This window comes from Hippocampus zosterae, chromosome 9, assembly GCF_025434085.1.
Source record: "Hippocampus zosterae strain Florida chromosome 9, ASM2543408v3, whole genome shotgun sequence".
NCBI lineage: Eukaryota > Metazoa > Chordata > Actinopteri > Syngnathiformes > Syngnathidae > Hippocampus > Hippocampus zosterae.
The window spans coordinates 2,987,999-3,004,818 of NC_067459.1; the positions used below are offsets into that span (position 1 = coordinate 2,987,999).

General features: G+C 42.9%; 1 protein-coding gene across 2 annotated transcripts in view; it reads left to right on the plus strand.

Moving 5' to 3' along the window:
* aldh1l1 (aldehyde dehydrogenase 1 family, member L1) overlaps positions 1-16,820 on the plus strand; it is a 35,750-nt gene that overhangs the window by 3,284 nt on the left and 15,646 nt on the right. For both annotated transcript variants that reach the window (XM_052075091.1, XM_052075090.1), the window contains exons 3-13: positions 4,845-5,079; positions 5,150-5,315; positions 7,174-7,275; positions 9,345-9,434; positions 9,646-9,783; positions 10,129-10,254; positions 10,362-10,453; positions 11,075-11,222; positions 11,362-11,481; positions 13,458-13,585; positions 15,841-15,991. In XM_052075091.1, the coding sequence (XP_051931051.1) occupies positions 4,845-5,079; positions 5,150-5,315; positions 7,174-7,275; positions 9,345-9,434; positions 9,646-9,783; positions 10,129-10,254; positions 10,362-10,453; positions 11,075-11,222; positions 11,362-11,481; positions 13,458-13,585; positions 15,841-15,991 (1,496 nt within the window). The remainder of the gene's footprint in view (positions 1-4,844; positions 5,080-5,149; positions 5,316-7,173; positions 7,276-9,344; positions 9,435-9,645; positions 9,784-10,128; positions 10,255-10,361; positions 10,454-11,074; positions 11,223-11,361; positions 11,482-13,457; positions 13,586-15,840; positions 15,992-16,820) is intronic.

A 16,820-nucleotide genomic window follows, 5' to 3' on the forward strand; every position in this document is an offset into this window, starting at 1 on the left:
CCGAAGCGTTGAGGGGGTCCATTTTGGGGGCCTCAGTATTGCATACCTGCTTTTTGCAGATGATGTGGTGCTGTTGGCTCCTTCAAGCAGGGCTCTCCAACTCTCACTGGAGCGTTTCACAGCCGAGTGTGAAGCGGTTGGGATGAAGATCAGGACCTCGAAATCTGAAACCATGGTCATCAGTCGGAAAAGGGTGGAGTGCCCACTGCGGGTCGGGGAGAAGATCTTGCCCCAAGTGGAGGAATTTAAGTATCTTGGGGTCTTGTTCACGAGTGGGGGCAGGAGGGAGCGAGAGATCGACAGACGGATCAGTGCAGTGTCTGTTGTGATGCAGATGTTGTATCGGTCTGTTGTGGTAAAGAAGGAGCTGAGCGAAAGGGCGAAGCTCTCAATTTACCGGTCGATCTACATCCCAAACCTCATCATCGTCATGAGCTATGGGTCGTGACCGAAAGAACGAGATCCCGGATACAAGCGGCCGAAATGAGTTTTCTCCGCAGGGTGTCCGGGCTCTCCCTTAGAGATAAGGTGAGAAGCTCGGTCATCCGGGAGGGGCTCAGAGTAGAGCCGCTTCTCCTCCACATCAAGAGGAGCCAGATGAGGTGGCTTGGGCATCTGATTAGGATGCCTCCTGGACGCCTGCCTGGTGAGGTGTTCCGGGCATGTCCCACTGGCAGGAGACCCTGAGGACGACCTAGGACACACTAGAGAGACTATGTCACCTAGGTGGCATGGGAACGCCTCGGGATACGGCAGGAAAGGCTCGAAGAAGTGGCTGGGGAGAGGGAAGTCTGGGCTTCCCTCCTAAAGCTGCTGGCCCCGTGACCCGACCCCGGATAAGCGGTGGAAAATGGATGGATGGAAAGTAAAAGTTTAAAAAGTTTTCAAAATTTGATACAGCCCACAGAAGGGTGTCTGTCAAAAAATATCTGCCCAAAGCCTCCTGTGGCTGGAATATATCCCACCAAGTCCTCACGGAGCTTTGCCATGCTGTAATGAAATGTGCAAGATCAGGAAAACTCAAATGGTGAAAAACAATAGACTGGCATATCACCACATTTGAGCGCTAAATAGCTCTGCGTCTTTGCACATATCTTTCAGCCATTATCTTCAAACATATATACCAGCGGTGTCAAACTCAAATACATAGTGGGCCAAAACTTAAAACTTGGACAAACTCGCGGGCCAACATTGATATTTATTGAAAAATTTCCTTCAGAAATAACAATGAACCTGTGCATTTGGACACAAACAACTTTTGCTTAAACACTGAATATGGAACAAGCAAAGCTGAATACTTTACGATGTATAGCTTAATATTGCACACGTGCAAAATTGAATTTCAAATTAAAAAACACATCAATGGCATTTATTCCTTAAATAAAATTTAAATGAAAATTGTATGCCTTTTATTTATTTGCAGCCTTCTGATTTAAATGTCAAAAGTAACCTTTTTCCACAGGCTAAAAATAAATTAACTAACAATATCTTTCAATGAAAGTGCAACCATTCAAGCCCATGCCTTGGAGAAGAAGCAAGGAAGTGCTCAAGGAAAACATGAATTATTACTCAGTTTGCAACACACTGATCTACTTTGAAGTGCTCAAGCCAGATACCTGGCAACTCTTCTTGGATGCCAGTTCATTGATGTCTGGGGTCAGGCTCTGAGCTGAGGAAATCCTTAGGATTGAGCAAAAGTGTTCATCAGTCAGACGTCTCCTGTGAGCTGTTTTGATCATCTTCATCGAGGAGAATAGTTGCTCACATAGATAAGTGCTGCCGAACATGGAGAGCATCTGAACAGCTTGGGTGCGGAGCTGAGGCATTGTGTCAGGGATGAAATATGTAAACTGTGCAGCACCCACAGCGTCATACTTTGACTTCAGCGTTTCACTACACTGGAGTTCAATCAGCTCCATTTGGAGGATGGTTGGTGCATTTTCCACATCAACTGCAAACGGATTGCTCAGAAGTTCAAACCTACATTTCTGTACATCAAAGTCGGCAAATCGCCGGGCAAACTCAGCACAGAGTGCGTGGAGTTTATCAGCAAACTGTGCACGTGGAAACACGGTGGTTGAGATGTGCATTGAAATGGTTTGGCAGCAGGGAAAATGGCCCAGGTTCCCTTGGATCATCTTATTCTCCCACAAGCACAGTTTAGTTTTAAAGGCCCTCACTGCAGCGTAAGTGTCTGTGATGATACGTTCCCTCTCCTCAAGCTGCAGGTTTAGTGCATCGAGATGGTTTGCGATGTCACACAAAAAGGCCAGTTCACACAAAAACTTTGGCTCACAGAGCTCCACAGTGTCTTTCCTTTTGCTGTCCAGGAACTGACATATTGAATTATCCCCTGATTAACTTTGCAAAGCAAATGTTCAGTTGAAATAGCAACACTAACCCATGACAAATTACTGGATGCACAATATCTGATATAAATGTAAAGATTGTATTTGTTTCACTCGTCACGTCATGATTTCTTTTTCGTTATAAAGTAGGAGCTGTCGCAATTGCAATGGCACTTATTTTAGTCTTACCACAAGACTAGCACTGACCTTTGAAGAGGACGATATCAAGGATAATTATAAATAAGAATGCGCTGTTATAAGGGTGTGGGTGAAGCGTGGTAGACTTTTTAAAGGCTTGTTGGAGAGCAGGAGCAACAGGAGGAACTATTAAGCATGTGCAGAGGTCAGATTCCAACTCCGGCCTTCCTGTTTGGAGTTTGTATATTCTCCCCGTGCCTGCATGAGTTTTCCCTACACATTCCAAAAACATGCACTATAGGTTAGTTGTTTACTTGAAAGCAGGGATGTCCAAAGTCTGTCCTCAGGGGCCGCCGTCCTGCCTGTTTTCCAGTTCTCCTGGCTACAGCACACCTGATTCCGTTGATGGCTCATCAGCCAGCTCTGAAGCAGCATGAGAACGACCCTAATTATTTGAATCAGTTGTGTTGCTCCAGAGAGAGAGCTGCAAAACAGGCAGGACGGCGGCCTCTGAGGACACACTTTGGACATCCCTGCTCTAAAGTGTCCTTAAGTGTGAATGTGAGAGTAAATGGTTGTTTGTCTATACGTATATGCGTAGTTCAGTCAGGGTGTACACCGCCAGGACCAGAGGATGGATCAGATAATGGGTGAATGGGCACTTTTCTTTTTACTCTGTAGTGTGTGTGTGTGTGTGTGTGTGTGTGTGTGCGTGTGTGTGTGTGTGTGTGTGTGTGTGTGTGTGTGTGTGTATATATATATATAATATATATATATATACACATACAGATTTTTGAATGATGAACTATGGACTGAACTAGTTCCTTTTAGAAATTGTGAAATGAACTTTCTCAAGAGTGGCTGCGCGAATGGCGGTATTTCATGCTACAGTCTCGAGCAGGCATTGGTCATTAACTATTCAAAGGGAGCCATCCGAGAAACATGAGGGATGGAGTAGTTTGAGTAGAGAGAGCTTTAAGTCAGAATATGGCTCTCGAGGAACCGAGCTTCACTACCCCTGTGCTAACCTGAACTTTGTCTAGATGATTTTTAATGTATTGAGATGAAGCTTTAAAAAGGAAGAGGAATGACAAGATCTATATTTGGTTCTTTTGCTTTAAGACAGGGGTGCCCAAACCTTTTGTACCGAAGATCTACTTTTCGATCAACTAACCTCCCGGGATCTACCCTTACCGGCATGCACACACACACGCACGCATGAACGCCATGATGAGAAACAGCCTGAAACTGAGGCATGCGATGCACTTTTGCAGCCTGTTAACTATCGTAGCTCACACGTACAGTTTTAAAGTGCTTCCCTGGGCCCTCCGAGATTCCTATTCTTTGCCCGTGCCCTCTGTGAATTGTACATGAAGCAAACTCTGAATGAGAATAATGACGATAAAAGATAGAGCTCAACAGCTCTGATTACAAGCTGCAATTGCAGACTGCTGAGCGCAAACAACTTCCGGTGACGTACTCACGCGCCACCGTAAATTCAAGATTTACCTGCTTTATTTTATTTTATTTTTTTTGTGTGTGAAAATGAGACTGAGGATGATTAGGGTGCAGCGTACATTAACACAAAAATATTACTAACATGTACAAAAACACACAAATGGTCGTTTTTTTTTTTTTCTCCTCGACACTCCTCGGATCTACTTGGGACCTGTCTTAGATCTACCGGTAGATCAGGATCTACCTAATGGGCACCCCTGCTTTAAGATATTCATGCAAGTGAACATTTATGTCTACCATTCACAGTAAAACACTGATCCCTGCGTGGAATAATTGATGAAAAGCCAGTAGCAATTTCAGTCCTTCATGTTAACTCTTTTTTCCCTATATACATTTAGCCAATAATAAAGTAGCGATAAATTTTCAACACAAATTAGTAACTGAATTTTTGCATTTGAAAACAAATGCATTCTGTTATTGAGAGAAATGATCACTGGCAGCACAGGATTAACTTTTTGCAAAGTGTCTTATAATAGCATATGCCCGTCTGTGTAAACAAATCCCACTAAAATGAGTGAGTAAATGATGCATTCAATTGTAATTGCGATATCAATCAAGAAGGCAGCGGCCGCCACCAAGCTTCCTTGCTTCGCAACAGCAGCGACAAGTTGCGCGGTACAGATCTCCATCCAGCTGTCTTCTTTTCCAGGAAGAAAACTGCAACCTGATCAAATCAACCACATTGTCAATCACAAAACTCATGCCTTAAAATGAATAAATGAATGAAATGTGTTGATAAACAAGTATGACGTGGCAAGCGGAGAAACCAATGTGTAATGGAAAGAGACTTGCGCCATCATGTACATACAGTTTAATGTCAAGTCATGTTTTGGACCGCAGCTACAGAGGCAGAAAAGGATGGCGTCACAGTGTTCAAGTTTCCTCGCTGGCGTGTGAAGGGCCAGGCCATACCTGAGGTTGTGGCCCAATACAAAGCCATGGGTGCTGAATTGAACGTCATGCCCTTCTGCTCCCAGTTCATTCCCATGGAAGTTATTGACCATCCAAAACATGGCTCCATCATCTACCACCCCTCACTGCTGCCTCGCCATAGGGGAGCCTCGGCTATAAACTGGCGAGTAGTATACATTTTCACAAATTTGACCTTCATCCACATTTTTCACTCATTATCTTTCACACAACAGGACATTGATCCACGGTGACAAAAAGGGTGGATTCACTGTGTTCTGGGCTGATGATGGACTTGACACAGGACCAATTCTGCTACAGAAGGAGTGTGATATTAAAGCTAATGACACTGTCAACACAATCTACAAAAGATTTCTATTCCCAGAAGGAGTCATAGGCATGGTAAGTGATGAAATTCTCAGAACAGAAAGACTTCTGCAGAGCACAGACAGAAAACTCTGACGATTTCTCCAATGAGTAGTAGAGTTCTGTGACATTTGGTATAATGTGGATTTTTTTGCATTTCTGTTTCTTAAGATATGAATTACTCCTGCAATCCGATCAGGGAGGCCAAGGGTTCTCTGTCTCTGTACACATCTTGCAGTGTTCCAGCTTCCCCTATAATGTCAAAAAATAAGTGATCAAATATATGTGTGTACATACAATTGTGTGTACGTAATTGTCTTTGTAATACTTTGTCATTTTTGTGCCGAAGAAACGGGCTCGTTCAGCATATTTGTGAATTTGGTGCATGCGCTACGCATCACCCCTTGGTGCATCTGCTAATTTCGTGACAAAAAACAGATTACAGTTTAACGCCAGATCTAACTCGCAGTACGGGTAGTTGAACGGGATTTTGGTGTATTTGATCAAGCTGCAGGCAGACAAATTCGGCGATCCACAGACGTGTGCGTTGGACCTTGTGGGATTTCAGTCATAAATATGACACCAACGCGGACCAATCCCTCTCAATGTCGAAATCCATTCATTGAATGAATTGTAATCAAGGGGTTGTCAGGCTCACACAGATGCATCATCGGGGGTGTAATTGCCCATGTCACATGTACGGGCCAACAACTTGGCAAGTGGCAAGCGGAGAGTTTGTAGTTCATCTGCTAATGTCATGCATGGACCCCAGCGAGTCTACTTCTGTTCCCGCAATGTCCAGCATGGCGTGCTCGTGCGTACTGCGCCTGTAACTGCCCTGATTTTGAGGCGAATGAGGGATGCCACTAGGATTGGGCTGGTAAAAAAATATTTCCGTCCCATAACAGCGCATAAAGGTGTGAGCGCCCTATTACGCCCAAGTCTACCAGCGCAAGTCTAGCAAAAGAAAGAAAACTCCATCCATGTGTAGTTAGATGCACTTCGCGCTAGACTTGCGCTTCGAACGAAAATAGGGCCCTGAAACATTTCGTTACCCTCCTTCGAAAGCTTTGCATTGTGTGTTGGTGTTAAGGGGTGTTCACACGGCAACTTTTACTCCGTTGTAGCACCGGTGCTGCCCCCAGTGGAGCGTTGACACATAAAAAGTTATACTGGTGTTGCCCCTGAAAACAGCTTAAACCGGAACAAATTTAACCCTGCTCAGAAAGTGGTTTAAAAATTTACTCCAGAGTAAATGCTAGTTTGCGAGGCAACACCGATATAAAATGGGATGTGTGAAGGCTTCAGGGTTAGATTCGCCATGCATGAAATGAGTTGATTACATATGGGTATTGAATGCGTTGCTTTCCTGCTCTTTTGTACTTCCGTCATCTTTCCTTTCTCTCTTCTCTCATCCTTTTACGGTGTCTGATAGACCACAGCCTTGATTTGTCTGGAGAAGTACAAACCATGGTTTTTCGATATATCACAAACAAGGCGGGGAAAAGGAAGTACATTTTACGCAGGCACATGTTTTTGCAACAAAATATGTCGGTGCAGCACTGATGCAAATGTGTGCCGTGTGAACACCCCTTTAGTTATTGGACTTAGTGGACACAGTAAGTTAGTTGGTGGAGTTTGGATGTATAACAGTGTAATGGTTTGGTTTTCTAGCAAATCCAACCGGGAGTAGCAATAAATGACTTCTGTTCACCATCTGCTGAACTGCTGCATATGAAGTCGGCTGCCGCCATCTAAAAGTCATAACCAACATTTTTGCAAGCATTCAAGACAAACAAAAAAAATAGTCTGAACAACAGCTTGTATCTTGCAAAACTTCCCGGACGTTTTCTGACTCACCTTGTACATTTGAAATGTATTTTTCTGGTTAAAGGTAGAAGCAGTCAGGTTGATTGCAGAGGGGAGGGCTCCACGAATCACACAGCCACAGGAAGGAGCCACGTACGAGGGCATCCAGAAAAAAGAAAATGCGAAGGTAGCACAAATTCCTCTTTATTCATCTTTTACTGACTGGTTAGATTTTTTTTTTAAAGAAGTACAATTTTAGTTGAAGACTTTTGTTTTATTTATTTATTGTATCATTGTTTTTGACATTATAATAATTGTTCTATATCCAAGTAGTTTTTTGTGTGTGTGTATATGACATAACTTCTTACTCCATCTATGTTCCGGAGTGGAAACCATGTAGTATTGATCGCTAATTTTCTCTTCAACAATGTATGGAAAGCAGAAATGGGGAAATCCAGTAAAACCAACACATTAACACCTGGACTAATTGTGCTACATTTTGCATCATTACGAAACCACTTTTTTCTTTTTGTTTCGGCTTGACCACCATGTTCTGCTTTGCCAGTACAGCGAGCAAGCTCTGTTAAGTCAAAAGTTAGTGACAGACAAGGTTCTTTGGTTTCATCACCTAGCCATGTCTCATATAAGAGTTTTTTAAGGGCCTCTGCACAGTGTGTGCAAACACCAGTGCTGCAGGACTAAAGCCCAAAGACTCCTGAGTCACTTCCCGAATGGAAAAGGTGTACTCCATTCCAGTTCGTTTTAGTGTCAAGATATTAAATAAGGAATATGGTGTTAAGAGAGTTTTGGGGAGTAATAGCCACCTGTCTCTCTGGGTGATATGTGTTTGACCAACAGTGAGATATGTTTAACTGTTCCATAACTTATGGAAAAATTCGAAACATGAAGTTTGATCACTAATCGATTTGGAGGACTTTAGGGAGAATGAACATAGAACCCCACCGCCCCCCCGCTTAAAAAAATAAAAAACTTTACAAGATATCTCAAAAATATAGATTTTTACACCAGGTCGGATATGTGTGCCGATGTTTAGACCACCCAAAACGGTTGCATTTTTCTTGGTAAACAGATTGTCTCCAAAGCAATAGCATTCAACAAAATTGGAAGCTGTCATCTTCAAAATCGTTTTTAAACACACCAACATTTTGAAGTCTATTCAATCAAATCCCGAGTAGGAGTTTGTTAAAATATAACTTCTAAAAATGCTAATATCGTGGCAAAATTGTAAAGTACATAAATTAAAGATGACAGATTTCCTGTTAGGATTTTCATGTAGTTGGGGCTGCTTCCTAAAAAAAATTAAAACATAATCCTTTTTTTAAATTGCACATCAAAGCTTTAAAATACATCTTTTTTTGACAAGCCTGACATGTGTGCAAAGTTTCAGTCAAAAACAGCATCATTTTTCTGGGCAAACAGGGCATCGCCATGGTAACAGCGTTTGTCAAAAACTTTCAAACCTATTCTTTTATCACGAGGACACTTAAATATGAGGTTTACTTCCTGATTCTATTCAAATCACACTACTTGTGTGACGATTAGATTTATATCACCATTATCAATTAAACTGCGATTCAATGTCTCGGCTATTGGTGTTGGTGGCTCATGAACTGGCGCATTCAGATGATGTGATGTGATTCAAATTGGCTCCGCGCTGTCATCTGCTGGAAAAAAAAGTGGTAGCTTTACCTTTGCTTTTCGAAAAATCATGAAAATCGATTCTGAACTTTGACATCGAATTATGGGTTAGGATCATTAATGTGTGTTTTCGCGGTCTTTTGTTGTTGTATTTTTCTCATTTTGCTATATGTGAAGTGCTTAGAGCTGCAGCTGTTGTGAAATGCGCTTGATAAATAAAGTTGTCTTATATTGCACTGATGCATATCACACATTCAAGGAAAATAACTTGTAAAATATGGACGAGGTTTGGTTATGTTCTGTAAACATCTGTGGAACGAGTGAAGAAAGGAAGGCACTCTTCAAACTTGAGACAGGGGGAGCAATTTACAGTTGATGGGAAGCCTGACGAGCAACATATATTTGACCGAAATTTGACGAAAGAATCACGAATTCAAGAAATAAGTGTTTTTATATATATAGATACGCCCATATCATGGTCAAAGCTACTATATAAAAAACTGTTAAACTTCAAGGCACTTTACCACTAGATTATAGACGGCAGCAATTCAAATAAAAAGTGTGATGATCGTCCCATGATAACAATTTCATTTGAAGATCAACTGGAACCAATCTGCTGAAGCTCTCCACAACTGGATTAGAGGAAATGACAAAGTTCCCGGTGCCTGGGCAGAAATTGATGGACAGGTACAGTATCAATTAACTATTGATTATTAAAATTGTATTTTTAATAACCACAGCCAAACTGTGATTGATTCAATCCCCTCACAATATAAGGCAACCACCTCTAAAATGTTTGTGGTTAGTGTCGAGTAGTTAGATGATCAGTGAATCCACACAATGGAATTCTCTGCACTGTCCTCAACAGATGTTGCGTTGTGGGTCTGTTTTTGTTTAGAAGGTGACTTTCTATGGTTCCACACTGGTGGATAATGGCACCAGTGGGAATGGAAAGCCACTGGAGATCCTTGGAGCGAGTCGACCTGGCATTGTCATGAAAGAAGGCCTCATACTCTTTGGCAATGACAGTAAGGCAGTAAGTTATCAGATCATTGCTGATCAGGGCCAGAGCTACATGGTGGCCATGCATGGCCACTCCGTGTCACTCTCTGGCCAAAAGATTCTCTCTCTCCCAATGAAAGAGATTGCAACGGGTGCATTCTCTACTTCATCAGCCTCATTTTCCTGCAAACCTTACAAATTAATACTTGGAAAGCACACACACTGATTTTATTTGGATGGGCCCCTATGCAAAGTGCATGGTCTGCATGTAGGTGGGGATCGATCTATCCACAATCCTCTTCCTCTGTATTACTCATTAAATGAAATGTTACTGGCCAAGCCTTTGAATTGTGTCTTTTTAAACTCTGTCCACGTGTAGCTGTTGGTCAAGAATTTGCAGTTTGAGGACGGGAAGATGATATCTGCCTCACAGTACTTTTGCTCAGGAAGCAAAGCAGCAGTAGAGCTAACGGAGGAGGAAAAAAACTTTGCCGATCAGATCAAGGTAGTCTCTCTTATTCGTGTTAATGAATTTATGCATTTTCGGCAAGTAGGCTCAATATCGGTTCATGATTTATAATACAAGGAATTCAATGATTTTACTCCTTACAGTCAGTGTGGCACAGCATTCTGACCAATGTCAGTCACATTGAAGACTCCACTGATTTCTTCAAGTCAGGAGCTGCCTCCATGGATGTGGTCAGGTGAAAAAAAAGGGGTGCATGCAATAGAATTACTGCATTGTCTTTATTCGATAACACTTCAACAGTAACAAACATAAATAAGCCAAATCATCATTGTACTGTACATCGAAATGGCCTTCGTCTGCCCTGAGTGGTCACTTTTCCATAACACTTTTCCAGGGGCATTTGGTTAAAATGGAACTGCTTTTCAGAACCTCCTCCGAGGGGGTTCTAAAATGCAGGCCGACCAGGACATTTATCTTACATTGTAAATATGGTTACATGTTTTTGTAAAACACAATGTATGTGCACTATATACAAGTGTCGCAGGCGTGTATATCTTGCTTGTAGCCGGAAATTGATTTTTCATCTGTATGAAAATTTCTGTGAATTTGATGGGATGTAATTTGCAACATTGAGTTATGCAATGCTGATTCATATTTGGAATCACTGCAAAACCAGTGGAGTCTCGCCACGAGTGTGCACAGTACAACACAGGCTTTCTCAATTCAGTTGATCCGGCCCCAACTGTTAGGCGTCTTATCATTGAAAAGCAACAGAGGCCAGGCTGGGCCTGTGGTATGGTGTCAGGCTGTTCTGCAACCTGTTGTTGTGTTTTGTTTTGTTTGTTGTCATTTTAAGGCTTGTAGAGGAAGTGAAACAGTTTTCAAGTACATGCCAATTACAAAATGAGGACGTCTACATGAACACCACCTTCCAAGATTTTATCCAGATGTGTGTCGGAAAGCTACGAGGGGAGGACAATGAAGAGGAATTGGTCATTGACTATGTATGATGTTTATTGTTCAAACATTTTGTCCATGTGTTTTTCTCACAGACAAACACATGGACAGCTTTCTCTGGCTCTCTCAAGTACAATCCGAGCATTGTTTTTTCCCCTCCCCATTAAATTGTATCCTCTTTCTCAGGTGGAGAAAAAAATCAACAACATGACTGTTAAAATGCCTCATCAGCTATTTATCAATGGAGAGTTTTTTGATGCGGAGGGAGGACAAACTTACAAGACCGTAAACCCAACTGACGGTTCAGTAAGTAAATCATTTTTCTTAAAATGTTAAGAACAGCTTAAGCTGTTGTCTTATTTTTCCAAGTGGAAATATATACTATACTTGTAGTAATCAAAAGAGATTATTTTTAAATAATTAGCATTTTATCACAGGGCATAGGGTACAGCAGACAAACAGCACTAAATATTTGGTACAGAAACCTTTGCTTGAAATTACAGAGATCAGAGATTTCTATAGTTCTTCACTTCTTCAGATCTTTTCCAGAGCGTCCAAGTTTCAGGGCTGTCAATGGGCACTTTCAGCTCTCTCCAAAGCTTTTCTATTGGATTCACGTCTGGAGACTGGCTAGGCCATTCCAGGACCTTGAGATGCTTCCTACGGAGCCAGTCATTGGTTGCCCGAGCTGTGTGTTTTGGGTCATTGTCATTCTGGAACACCAATCCACGACCCATTTTCAATGCTCTTACTGAGGGAAGGAGGTTGTTAGAAAATCTCACGATACATGGCCGCATCCATCCTCCCCCCCTCAACACGGTGCAGTCGTCCCATCCCCCTTGCAGAAAAGCATCCCCAAAGAATGATGTTTCCACCTCCATGCTTCAGAGTTGGGATGGTGTTCTTGGGGTTATACTTGTTATTCCTTTTTGGGAGTTTACGGTGAGTGGAATTTTGACCAAAAAGCTCCCCTCTTTTGTCATCAGACCACATGATCTTTGTCACGTAGCGAGGTGGTGGTGGACCCCAAAAAGCAGGCAAGAGGGAGGAGCAGGGTGTACTTGACAGATTGTATTGATAAAACACAGAAAACTAAATCCCAAACAAACAAAGTCCAAAGAACAGAACAAATCCAAAGTAACAAACAAAATAACATAGCAGAAGCTAAAAACTCAGTAACAGAAACAAACATGACAGCAGCAAAGAGCAACAAACAAACATGACGGTAGCAAAGAGCACCAATGACCTGACGATGAGTGTTCAGGCGGGAGTCCTTTTATAGAACTAATTACCTAATGACCTAACGACTGCTTGACGAGACGAAAACATGGACAGCTGCATCACCCGCGCTGTCTGAAGGGGGAACATGGGACAGCCGCATCACCAGCGCTGCCTGAAGGGGAAAAGGGTTTCAGCTTGGCCTTTGTGGAGAGGTTGGAGTTTGTTTGATTGAGTGTGTGGACAGGTGTCTTTTATACAGTTCAAACAGATGAGATGTATACAGGTACTGAGTGGAGAACAGGAGGGCTTCTTAAGGAAGAACACACTAGTCTGTGGGAGCCTAAATTTTTAATGGTTGTGTCAGAGATTTTCTCAGACAAAGTTAAAGAAATGACTCGTCACACAGGAAAATTGTCTTCAATATCGGCGGGAGCGGAGCTCTGAGAGCGAACCACGGTTAGTTGCTCCGATGATACACACTCGGCTCCCTCTCCACCCGTTCGAACTTTTATTGCAAAATACAAGTAAGACACGGCCCCCGAGATTTGCATCCCGCGCCCCCTGGTCCGGCCCTTTGGTAATGATCTGATTTACCCGAATACACAAGTCACAGACTTTGCTGATGACTAATGTCCACCTGGGCGTGACCATCGCCCCCCTTGCTTTGACGTGATTACTCAAGAAAAGGCCCTCCGCCCAAACGGCCGACACCTCTGCGCTGAGCATGTCCGAAACTTTAAACATGATACAATTTTGTTTGTAGATTTCTCTATCTGGTCAATAGGGGATCAAATACTTATTTCCTGCAATAAAATGCAAATTAATTATTTAAAAATCATGGACTGTGATTTTCTGGATTTTTGTTTTACATTCTGTCCCTCGTAGTTGAAGAGTACCTTTGATACAAATTACAGGCCTCTACCTGCTTTGTCAGTGGCAAAACTTTAAAAATCAGCAGTGTATTGAATACTTGTTCTCCCCACTGTATGTAAAGATCAGATGTTTAATGTCAATGTTTATTGAAATATCACATGTGAAAGGTGTGTATGTCTTTCCTGCAGGTCATCTGTGATGTGTCCCTGGCGCAGATAGGCGATGTGGACAAGGCTGTTGCTGCTGCTAAGGAAGCATTTGAAGAGGGGGAGTGGGGGAAAATAAACCCTAGAGACAGAGGAAGAGTCATCTACAAGTTAGTAATTTTTTTATGAATAAATTCATTAATACTAATGTTTGCATTAGTGGAATAGTGATTAGGAATGCTGCCTCATACTCAAAGAGACTGAGGTTTTTTTGTACAAAGTGCATGTGCATTTGGGTGTCATAACTGGGACATCCGGATTTAAGGAGGAATTTGAAGAAATCCTGTCAGCAATCTGCATTGACTACCTGCTTATAAGTGGAGATTTTAACAATCATGTTGCCAACAACGTGGATAAAATCACCACAGAACTTTTTACGAAACGTGATACTATTGGTGTCTCACAGCATAAGTCCAATACATACTCAAGGTCAGGTTCTTGATCTCATTATCCCTAAAGGTGTTGACATTTTATCTGTTGATGTTAAAAACCTGTGTTGATTAAAATAGATATATAAATGAGGACACAACCAAAATGTTTTCAAAAATTATGCCTGCGAATGAAGAGACTGTCAATGAACTCCAGGATAAATTCACCTGGAAAATCTCAAATGATGTTGTTGCTCCTATTAAAACTAAGACCATTTCATCCATCCATTTTCCGAACCGCTTGATCCTCACTAGGGTCGCGGGGGGCGCTGGAGCCTATCCCAGTTGTCTTCGGGCAGTAGGCAGGGACACCCTGAATCGGTTGCCAGCCAATCGCAGGGCACACAGAGACGAACACCATCCACGCTCACATTCACACATAGGGACAATTTAGAGCGTTCAATCAGCCTGTCATGTATGTTTTTTGGAATGTGGGAGGAAACCGGAGTACCCGGAGAAAATCCACGCAGGCCCGGGGAGAACATGCAAACTCCACACAGGGAGGCCGGAGCTGGAATTGAACCCGGTACCTCTGCACTGTGAAGTCGACGTGCTAACCACTGGACTACCGAGCCACCCAGACCATTTCATGTCGACCCAAAACACTTTGGAGGTGTAATGACTTCTGAAATCTGAGCATAAATGGATAAAAACTAAATTCCAAGTTCACCCTCTCCAGCCCGCCCTGACAGCACTAGGTAGCTCCTTCAGCCAGAGACTGTTACACCCTCGCTGCAAGAAGGAGAGATACCGATGCTCGTTCCTACCGACTGCTGTCAGGCTGCTGAATAAAAATAACAATAATAATAATAATAATTAAATGATGTGGAAAACAATTGTAAATAGCACTGTGATTTATCCATTTTGTATTTATATTGCACTTCCCCGGGCCTGCGTGGGTTTTCTCCGGGTGCTCCGGTTTCCTCCCACATTCAAAAAACATGCGTGGCAGGCTGATTGAACACTCTAAATTGTCCCTAGGTGTGAGTGTGAGTGCGAATGGTTGTTCGTTTCTGTGTGCCCTGCGATTGGCTGGCAACCGATTCAGGGTGTCCCCCGCCTACTGCCCGAAGACAGCTGGGATAGGCTCCAGCACCCCCCACGACCCTAGTGAGGATCAAGCGGCTCGGAAGATGAATGAATGAATGAATGGTGTTTGTTTGTTTTTTCTTCTTTCTTCTTTTTACCCACATTCTTGCTGCTGGAGGCTGTAAATTTCCCCAGTGTGGGACAAATATTTTTTACATTACAACATAGCTCCCTCTAATGAGTTGCTTGACAACTCCTCTGAAATCATTCGTAAGAACCTGAACAACATACACTACAGTATTTGTTTTGGGTGTCAAACTCACAAATCCCCCAATTCAAACAGAGCCAGAACTCAAAATCAGAGGCAGATTTATTGGACCAGTTTGTAAAACACACAAGGAATGTCCTTTCCCAGTTTCAACCCATCCAGAGAAACATAGCCAAAAACAATTACTAAAATAGGAAAGAGAACGGGAAGCCTGGTGGTTCGCTGTTTAGCGAACCAAGAGTTTCTATCAAAAGAAGATATGTTGATATTTTACAATTAAAATCCTTTTTTCCTGTGGTGTGGCTCATCATTGAAAGAACCTTGATCATATTTGCTTTACTCGCAGACTTCCTGTGCATGTTGTTTTGTTTGTTGGAATGGTCAGTGCAGGTCGCTGCCTAACTCCCACACTCCCTGCAACTCCCAACTCTACATATGGCCCCCTGTCCTGCCAGTCTTTGTTGCACCCATAGACCTCTCTGTAGCACCCTCTCAACATTCAACCCGAGAATTGCCGCTATTCTGAAAACTGTTCCAATACAGCTCTGCCTTTATGTTTAGACTAATTATGTTTCTGCAACTGCCGCCGTGCATTGTACAAAATAATACTTTGCCATTCCATGTGTGTCCCTTTGTACAGACTGGCTGATCTGATGGAGCAGCATCAGGAGGAGCTGGCCACCATTGAATCCATGGACTCTGGAGCTGTTTACACTCTTGCTCTCAAGACTCATGTGGGCATGTCAATACAGACCTTCCGCTACTTTGCTGGTTGGTGTGACAAGATTCAGGTGAAATCCCTACTGAAAAATTGGGCGTCAAATAACTATGGATCTCTGAATCCTCCACCCAGTGCGTTCCCTCAAAACTGCATGAGTGGCAGTTGGGCACTACTCTCACCTTCTCGGCGCACAGCAAATATATAGAGCACATGACAAAATATTCAAACCTGAGCTGGATCGGCATTTTCAACCATCCATCCATTCATTTTCTGATCCCCTTTATCCTCACATGGGTCACGGAGGGTGCTGAGCCTATCCCAGCTCTCTTCCGGCAGTAGGCGGGGGACACTAGTGATGTGTCCAGCGACACAGATGCGTTGACGCATGCTCCGGGCTCACAGAACAAACCAAGTGTCGGTGCATGTGCTGCTTCATTCCGTCACGAGATTGACACGTGAACTGCACCGGCGCAGTTTAGACTGCATCGGCTGCGCCACTTAGTCCAGGGTGCGTCGACTCATTGCAGGGGGCGTTGACACAGCAAAGCCCGCACCGTGTATCTAAGGAAGTGCGTCTGGCGACACGATGCCGACTGCCGAAACAAGCCAGACCTCACCCTTGCTCAAATAAAATTATATGTTTGGGCAATACGGAAACAGACTGATTATCAGAAAAAAATGTGTCCGTCATGTCGGCTGTCATATAATAGGCTGTTATTATATGAGATGTGCTTTATGAACGTTTGTACTGTACGTCATACTCCAGTTGATTGAGAGGTCCCGTCTATTAAAGGGGGAGTTCCAGAAAGTGACGCACGCCGCATGTTTGATGACTCTGCCACGTTGTTATTAAAAGTCACATAAAACGTAAACATCATTACATCGGCTAGGCTAGCTTA